This window comes from Octopus bimaculoides, chromosome 18, assembly GCF_001194135.2.
Source record: "Octopus bimaculoides isolate UCB-OBI-ISO-001 chromosome 18, ASM119413v2, whole genome shotgun sequence".
Classification (NCBI taxonomy): domain Eukaryota; kingdom Metazoa; phylum Mollusca; class Cephalopoda; order Octopoda; family Octopodidae; genus Octopus; species Octopus bimaculoides.
Window position 1 is genome coordinate 55,326,565 of NC_068998.1, and position 9,482 is coordinate 55,336,046.

The following is a 9,482-nucleotide window of genomic DNA, read 5'->3' on the forward strand; positions in this document are numbered from 1 at the left end:
AAAAAAAAACATGTTAAACCCTTTTGTAAATCTGGGACAATGTTTATACTGTTTCTACCTGGTGAGAGTCAAGGGATTTTGGAGCTGTGACTGATGGCCGAGATGAATATGACAAATAGCTTCATAAACTTGGGACAAGATAGGACTGCTTCTACAGATAAGAGTTCAATGTGTTTCTTTAGCTGGAAGATTTTGACAGAGTAAAGATTTACAACAAGCTTTATATATCTCCAACAATCTGTAATTCAGTAAAGATTAAATAATGTAAACAAAGGTTTGATATAGGGTGGGGGTGGGGAAGTAGCTTAAGTGTTGCAGCACGAATTACTGCTGAGAAAATAAGAATTGAAAAGGGTTTTAAAATAGGTGGATGTTGTTTATATGAGTGGTTGAATCCGGTTTAAACTTGTAAGTAAAGCAGAATGGATTGTAACTGAGCCGTATACAGTTTAGTTTGTGTTGGAGTATCAAATAGATATGGGTGTTACATTTCTTGATTAGTGTGGATTGTATCGAAATGTTTTGTACGCAAGCAAGGTGATGCAATAGTGTGGAAGATGGTCATCTCCTGTCTACAAGTATTTAGAATTATGACTATATCTAAGAAGGATATTAACGTTCAGTTAGAACATCAGAATTCTGTTTTCTGTTGTCAGAGTATTTCAGATAGATTATGGTAGCCCCTACCAGATTATGGTAGCCCCTACCTCTGCTGGTTACAAAAAAAATTTCAACTTAACCAAATACTATAACTACTTTTTTTCTTCCATGTCTTCTTTACCTCTTCACCAACTGGAAATCAGAGTAGTTGATAAACAGGTTTACACTGGATGCCTTATCCATCAATATCACATGGTCAATTCAACAGGATTACTGTTGCAGCATTTCCCAACCTGAGCATCTTCTGTTTAAGCCTCTAAGTTTTTCCTTCTTCTCCACTTGATACATCAGACTCATTAATTCTAGCAAGATCATATCTAAGTAATTTGTTCTCCAGCCACAATACCTTATCTTCACCTCTATCAGGAATACATTTCCGACATATGCACTGTGTGTGTGTGTGTGTGTGTGTGTGTGTGTGTGTGTGTGTGTTTGTGTGTGCATGCGCGTGCATGCGCGCATGTGCATTCATACAAGGTACATCATTTTATCAAGATAAGAATTAACAGGAATTTTCTTTTACCAGTACTTTAGTGATTTCAAAACCCAGTGAGTAAATATCTATGTGGGGCAATTTCCTTGATCTAACAATCAGATGCCCCTACAATCATTAACTGGAGAAATTGATTTTAAGTCTTAAATCATTAGGTAAGCCTCACAGTTAAGAGTAAAATGTAAATCGATTACTAAAGTTTGACCCCTACATCATCATCATCATCATCATTTAACATTCATTTTCCATGCTGGCATGTACTAAATTCTTTGACAGGACCCGGTAGGCTGCCACGCTTCAATGTCAGCTTTGGCATAATTTCTACAGCTGCATGCCCTTCTTAATGTCACCTATCATATTGACATTGAGTTGGCTACTAAATGTTGAAGTAGACCTGTCAACAACTACAGAAACTAGATAAAACAATATATAAACTATTACAGTATCTTGTGATCTTTCAACTTTGGCTGAACATTCTGGCATTGTTTTAGACACGACCATCCTGTTTTTTATATGGGATGTATGGAACAATTTTGGGCGAAATAAAACTAACAAGTAATCTAAAATGGCAGCTTGTCAGTCCCCCTCATGGTGCCAGTGGACAAAGTAAAAAAGGCATTGCCCTAGAGGATGGGAAGGAAGATACGCTGGAACAGCCACTGACTCACTTGTGCTGGTGCCATGACGAATGCACCCAGCACACTCTGCAAAGTAGCTGGCACGTAGAGAAAGCCTAGTGTCCAGGGGACGTTTTTAGCCTTGTCAAGAACGTGACAATGTCTCTAGTGTTAGAGCCATGATAAAATATACACTGTATGTTTGTGAAGTGGATGATGATAGGAAGGGTATCCATCCAGTCAGAGAAATGAAACCTGAGGGAAACATGCTTTTGATCCATGCAGGAAGGTAGTAACTACTGAAAAGAATTGACTTGTATTTTCACCACGACCCATCCAACCCATACCAGCATAGAAAGCAGATATAAAAGTTTTGATGTTTCATTTTATAAGATGTTAGCTGTCATTTGGATTACATTAGTCGAACATCATTATATCGTTTTAGTAATGCCCATGAAAAGATCTTGATTCTGTGAGTTTTAATACTCCCCAGTAACTTCTTGCAACATCCTTTAAAAGACTGGCCAGATTCACTTTTCAGACAGAAGACCTTAAAATGTTATAGAAAACTGTTATGTATTGATGCCCATCCAAAAACATAAGTGTGAATTGAAACTAGGTCATAAGATAGATTTATCAATAAATCAATAATCAGCTGACTTGTGTTGAGTAATAATATTCAATAAAAGAGAGAATAGGAAACAAAGTTTGCAAGACTGCATCATATCAGGTTTTTTCCTCTTTTGCCAATGGCATTCTAAAGTAAAAAAAAAAAATGTTGATCTGTATTTTCAGATTTCCTCAACAACAATGAAACAATAACAATGCAAAATTGAATTTTATATTCTTCTTTCATCTTGTGGTAAATACTCTTGAGTATAAGGAATGGATGGAGGATCTTTCAGAATCTGAAATGGTTTTCCTGATGTCTGTTTAGGCAGCTAACTTTAATGGTACAAACTTAAAGCATATTTTTGTTTGCCTGTATAATTCAGGAGAGAGCTTCTAGTAACAAGATTTAGTATAAAAGCTTTGTTTATGTTAGATATATTACTAGACTGCAGCTGGTTGTACTAATGTACAAAAAAAAAAAAGTGATTCTTGCTACCATACCTATTGCACTCTCCACTCACTCCCTTCACAATAATAATTCCTTTTTTTTTTTTTTCAAAATGAGATTCTTGGTTGATTAGCATCTCTCTCTCTCTTTCTCTCTCTCTCTGTGCATACTTACTTTTGTGAAACACTATTATTTCACATTTGTAAAAGCATTAAATATATTGCAGGGGTGGCTGTGTGGTAAGGAGCTTCCTTCCCAATCACGTGGCAGCTTGGCCAAGTGCCTTCTACTATAACCTAGGGCCGACCGGAGCCTTGTGAGTGGGTTTGGCAGATGGAAACTGAAAGGAGCCTGCCGTATATATATATATATATTTGTCTGTTTGTCTCCCCACCATCGCTTTACAACTGGTGTTGGTGTGTTTACGTCCCCATAATTTAGCGGTTCAGCAAAAAGAGACTGATAGAATAAGTACTAGGCTTACAAAGAATGTCCTGGGGGTTGATTTGTTTGACTGAAGGTGGTGCTCCAGCATGGCTACAGTCAAGTGACTGAAACACGTAAGAGTAAGCTAATGATCAATTGAAGAAGAATATTTTGGATGTGGAATGTTGAGTGCGGATGAATGAAGGTATGAAGATATATTTATTTAGCAAAGAATGCTGTGTTGGTATGGACCTATGTTTTAGGTGAAATGAGTTAGAAATCCAAGATATGTAAGATATTGATTAAATGAAAACTCTGGATAAATTATTGGGCTTTCTTAACTAAAAATTAGGATGAAGATACAATTATTCAGAAGTGTCATCTCTATGAATGCTTGGTACCTGTTGCTGGTCTTGTGATAAAGAGACCCTCAAAAAAGCATCCCACTCATGGGAACAGCCTAATTATCAACAGTGCCAAGTCACATTAGTCTTATATTACATTCTCCTACTCTTCAACAACAAAACTTATAACCCTCCATTTTCCTATAAATGCTAAGCTTTACAATCTGTGCCTGAACATCCAGCGGAAAGTGAACCAAAATACTTCAGCTCTGAGCTGCTTCCCCCATGCGTGCACACACACACACACACACACGTTTTCAACTACATTTCATTAAGTCCATCCCGTTGATTGGCAACAAATTCACTAAATCACTAGAGTAGCTGTGCTGTTCCTCCCCTTTTCTATATCACCTTCATCCTTGTAGAAGCTGGAAAATATGGCAGTGCTTTCATAATAACTACTATGAAAATAAGCTCTTTGAAAGAAAAAAAAATTGTTTCTCTCTTTTAAATTACCATTGTTTTTTTTCTTTTCAAAGTTGTTTTGATTGGTGACTCTGGTGTTGGCAAGAGTAACCTGTTATCGAGGTTTACCCGAAATGAATTCAATTTGGAAAGTAAAAGTACTATTGGTGTAGAATTTGCCACTAGGTAAGTTTTTTGTAAGTTTTTTTTTTTTTTTTTTTATCAAACCTTGTGCCATTAGAAATGTCTTTCAACTGTTGAAATTAGATTACAGTGGAGACGAGAGTTTTTGCTGCATTGCTCTGCATTTCCTGGCCACAGGAATTGTTATTCACAGGCTGCATCCTTGTCACATTCTACTTGACTGTTATAGAATGGCTAATTGTAAGAGGATGAAGAACTTTGCTCCAAGAATGCATGTCCTCATCATCATTAACATCCGTTTTCCAGACAGGTATGGGTCGGACATTTTGACAGGAGCTGGCTAGCTGAAGATCTAACCTGGGCTCCAGTCATCTATTTTGACATTGTTTCTATGGCTGGATGCCCTTCCCAACACCAGCCACTTTACAGTGTGTACTGGGTGCTTTTATATGGCACCAGCACTCAGAAGTCTACAAGATTAGGATCACTCAGTTAAAGAAGAATGAAAAGACATCCATGATTTTACTTAGTCTTCTCAAGCACAACAAACCTTCAGAAGTCTCGGGGCCCCTTGTCATCCTCTCTGTGAGGCCCAATGTGTGAAGATCCTTTCTTGGTACTTCATCCTACATATTTCTGGGTCTTGGGAAGCTTTCCTTTCTCAGTATTGGAAGTAAGATTTTAATTCTAAATTTAAATCTTGTAAAATTTCACAAGTTTTCTATTATATATTATTCAAGTATGTTCTTCAGAACTTTTAAAGAACTTTTCTCTTTGATTTGAAAACATTTTCATGTTGCATTTCTTTGTAATTTATAACTATTTGCCTAGATACTTGAAAAGATGGCTATATCCATTTTCCTTCTTATACTTATCTAATCTCACCAGGAGCAGGGAAATGGAGACAATTCAATAGAAACTTTTTCGGAAAATGCATATAAACCCCGATGGATAGATAAAGGTCTTCTGTTTGACTCTCATCTGGAACTGTTGTAACTTAAATAATGCAAACTGAATATTTGAACGCCCCCTTTCAGTTGGTAGTGGATGAGATAATTTTTTGTTTCTCTCTCTTTAATGGGGATAAGGATTAAATAGGAATGTTGTCCCATACAATGATACACTATGAAAGGTTGCTTCTTGCGTTTTTTTATTTTGAACTTCTTAAAATAAATCAAATACTTTATAATTATTTGAATGAGAAATAAAAAGGTTGGTTTTCTCTTCTGTTTTAAAGAAAAGCATTTACCTTATTACATTGTTTTATTCTATTATTTCTCTTTTGTTACATTTGAAGAGTGCAATAACTAAGTTTTTTGGTGCTTCTAGGAGTATCCAAGTAGATGGAAAAACTATCAAAGCTCAGATATGGGACACTGCAGGCCAGGAGCGATACCGAGCAATTACTAGTGCGTAAGTACTCCACTTTGAAAGTCTCAAGTTGTCAACATCAGTCACATTTAAACAGTTGTTCAATGAAGATTTGATTTATATCACTTGTGAGCTGCTTTCAATTTCTCATTAACGAAGGGGTGCTGAGTTCTTTATTTACCATTCTAGGTTAGTAAATGGATAATATCATTTTAAACTTTGAATGTAACATAGAATTCTATGTAGTAGCTTTCATTAAGAAATATTGATTTCTGACCCAAGGCCCAAAGTGCCACATGTTTGTAATTGAGGGAGAGGTTCTGGTCAGGACCATTAGCACTTGGTTGTTACTTTTTGTTGATTCCATAAAGGATGAAAGGCAAAGTGGTGAACACTGCTAGGATTTGAAATCAGAATTGTGATGACTAGATACAAGTCAGTGAAACTCTTACTCGACTGATTTTTCAATTCATTGCTTCTTCTGTTCAATAATATTAAAATTTCATTTCTTAAAGATGAATAAATCTTTCACCTTTCTACTGGACCTCTTTTTGTTGGATTTGGTGGGTGAGGTGACTTCTTTGAGATCCTGAATAAGGATCTCCAACAATTTAGTTTTATTCAAATTTTCTTTCTTTCAGAAGGTGGAAACTTAGGAATTAGATTCTTGCTGATTATATTTTACATTAAAATTATACATATATCACCATCATCATCATCATCATCATTTAACGTCCGCTTTCCATGCTGGCATGGGTTGGACGATTTGACTGGGGACTAGCGAACCAGGTGGCTACACCAGGCTCCAATCTGATCTGGCAGAGTTTCTACAGCTGGATGCCCTTCCTAACACCAAACACTCCGAGGGTGTAGTGGGTGCTTTTTACGTGCCACAGGCGGTACTGGCAACGGCCACACTCAGATGGTGGTTTTTACGTACCACCTGCACAGGAGTCAGTCCAATGTTTTGTTCACATGACACCGGCACGAGTACCAGTAAGGTGAAGCTGGAAACAATCGCGCTCAAATGGTGCTTTTTACATGCCACCGGCACTGAAGCGAGACCACTGCTCTGGCAGTGATCCCGCTCGGATGGTGCTGTTAGCGCTCCACTGGCACGGGTGCCAGTCATCGAATTTGGTTCAGTTTCAATCTCACTTGCCCCAACAGGTCTTTGCAAGCTGAGTTTAGTATCCAATGAAGGAAGGTTGGCACGAGTGCCAGTCATTGAATTTGGTTCGATTTCGATTTCACTTGCCTCAACAGGTCTTTGCAAGCAGGATTTTGTGTTTTGTGTCCAAAGAAGGAAAGGTACACATAAGTGGGCTGGCTACACCTCTGGCAAAGGCCATGGGTTATGATCTCACTTTCTTGCTGGGTCTTCTCACGCACAGCATATTTCCAAAGGTCTCGGTCACTAGTCATTGCCTAATGTTCGAAGGCCGTGCTTCACCACCTCATATATATGTATTAAACGGTTGTTATTTGTCTCATTATTTTTCTTTGTATTGTAGATATTACAGAGGAGCAGTAGGAGCACTACTAGTCTATGATATTGCCAAACATTTGACTTATGAAAATGTAGAAAGATGGTTAAAAGAATTGCGAGACCATGCAGACAGTAATATAGTCATTATGTTGGTTGGCAATAAAAGTGATCTTAGGCATCTACGAGCTGTACCAACAGATGAAGCCAAAGCATTTGCAGGTGAGTTGCTGTATTTTGCTGTAGAAAAACAAGAGATGTGTTACAGTGTTGTTTAAAACATCAAATTATAGGAATTTCGTGACTGGATTGCTTGTAGCTTATTGTACAAGTATTTGTTCAGTATTTCTGTGTTGCCAACCAAAAAATTTGTGATGTTCGCTACAACTTATTTCATACATTGTTTTCCCACTTTTCAGGTAAGTTTAGAATAGTTTGTTGTGCTGCTAGTCATTAGGTAACCACTAATTATACTTCTCCAGTATGGTAAGAAGTTAGAGGCTTGTTGAATACTGAGATTTAATTTGTCCTCCACTTCAAAGTTTGTCTGTTTGTCTTTGTAAACTCAGTTGGCTTGAAGTAAGTTCCATAACATTCAGCCTTGTTGCCTCATCTATATTAGCACTTTCATATCTGATCCTTAGTTGTAGCTTCAGAACAGTTTCCTTTGTGGTTTTCAGACTGCTGTTTCTGGTGGGTCAGGTTAACTTTGTCACTATCCTATGTCTGTATATCACATGCAATTTCAAAATTCAAGATTATTATTGTAAAACTGATTTGAAGATCTCTAACATCATAGAGGTAGTGGTGGTGGTGGTGGTGTCATTGTCGGCTGGCTGGTTGAAGGGTTGATAATTTGTGTTGCATTTCTAGCACTGTGTTGTGCTTCACATCTGAGACATGTGATTCTCACTGGTTGTAAATTTCTACTATATTAAGATACTGACTCTTGTTGTAAGCTGCCGAAATGCTAGCATTTAGCATCTGGAATTTAAATTGCAGTTGTGCAATAATCTTAACCCAAGATAGAAGTATATGAATGATGCTGGTGAAGGAAAAACTGGGATGATTTAGTCTGAAGCTGAAACTTATTGAAGGCTAAAAACCCCCTTAACCTGTTTCAGACACGTTTCCCTGAGTGTAATGGTCATGTTCCAAATAGCAAAAATACCACTGCTGTTGCGTGTCAATCGTTCAAACTAAGTCAACATGGAGAGTTGGAACATATTCAACTGGTAATACATGTAGCGTAGCTATTGCAGCCGGCTCTTTAATATCACAAACAAGAAAAATTGTTTTTGTTGTAAATTTGTGTGTAATATTAAATAACTGCTTTGTAACAAAGGAACATTAGTTTTAATTATATGTTTGCATAATTAACAACCTTAAGTATTTGTTTACTTTTTCTTTTAATATTCAGATTAATTGTAATTCTCAAAATCTGGTGAATTTTGTTTCTATCATTTGCCAGGAAGAAGCCATTTTTGTTAGCTAAAATTAATGACCCCTAAATTAGTACTGTTGGATTCTGAAATTGGGTCTCAGCCGATATTTTATTGAAATGGAAGTTAAATGTCAATTTTATTTTTTTAAATAAGTTATATATATATATAAAATTAGTGACTTTAGTTTAAATTTCAAGAAAAAACAGTTTTGGAAAAGTCAGTTTAAAATACTTTCCTCAGTGATATTTGAGAAATAAGTCTGTTGACCTGAAACTATAATTAGAGATTACTGGAAAGATAGAAGCAACTGTTTGTCATAGATTAAATTCTGTTGGGATAACTCACTGCAAAATGTCAAAGAAAATGTATATCGTTACCTTTTTTTGTTATTGACATTATGGTGTACATGTTTTTTTTTTTGTTTTTTTTAATGGTACTGAAGCTATTTTTTCAATTCCTCTAAAAGCCTTTCCCTGTTTATAGTTATTGTTTCTGGCTCAGTGTTCTTATAAAAGAGTACCTTTTTTTTTCCTTTCCTTCTTCTCCAGAGAAACACAACCTTTCCTTCATAGAAACATCAGCTTTAGATTCAACTAATGTGGAAGCAGCCTTTCAAAATATCTTAACAGGTAGGATGAGCTTTTTTCAGTATCTTTTCAGCTTGATTATTGTTTTGTTGCTAGGAATCTAATGAAATAGAAGAAAAGAATATTTTAAGTTTAATTGGAAGAGATGTAACAATTATGGATGAATGGAATGAGGATCAGTAAATTTTACAAATTGACAATTTTCTGATAAATAAACAAAACAAATCCTCTGACATTTTTGTTGAAAAGTTTACTACTACTACTACTACTACTTTTGATGATGATAGTCTTAATCCAGACAGTAAATCTCTAATGCCCTCTGACCTAACACATTATATATTGGTATTTAATAGTTTGTCAGTTTCATTTTACTGGCTGTACCTT

General features: G+C 36.2%; 1 protein-coding gene across 1 annotated transcript in view; it reads left to right on the forward strand.

Moving 5' to 3' along the window:
- LOC106881041 (ras-related protein Rab-11B) overlaps positions 1-9,217 on the forward strand; it is a 31,147-nt gene extending 21,930 nt beyond the window's left edge. Inside the window, exons 2-5 of the mRNA XM_014931244.2 lie at positions 4,140-4,251; positions 5,539-5,622; positions 7,095-7,288; positions 9,060-9,217. Of these exons, the coding sequence (XP_014786730.1) occupies positions 4,140-4,251; positions 5,539-5,622; positions 7,095-7,288; positions 9,060-9,202 (533 nt within the window). The 3' untranslated portion in view covers positions 9,203-9,217. The remainder of the gene's footprint in view (positions 1-4,139; positions 4,252-5,538; positions 5,623-7,094; positions 7,289-9,059) is intronic.
- The last annotated feature ends 265 nt before the right edge of the window (positions 9,218-9,482 follow it).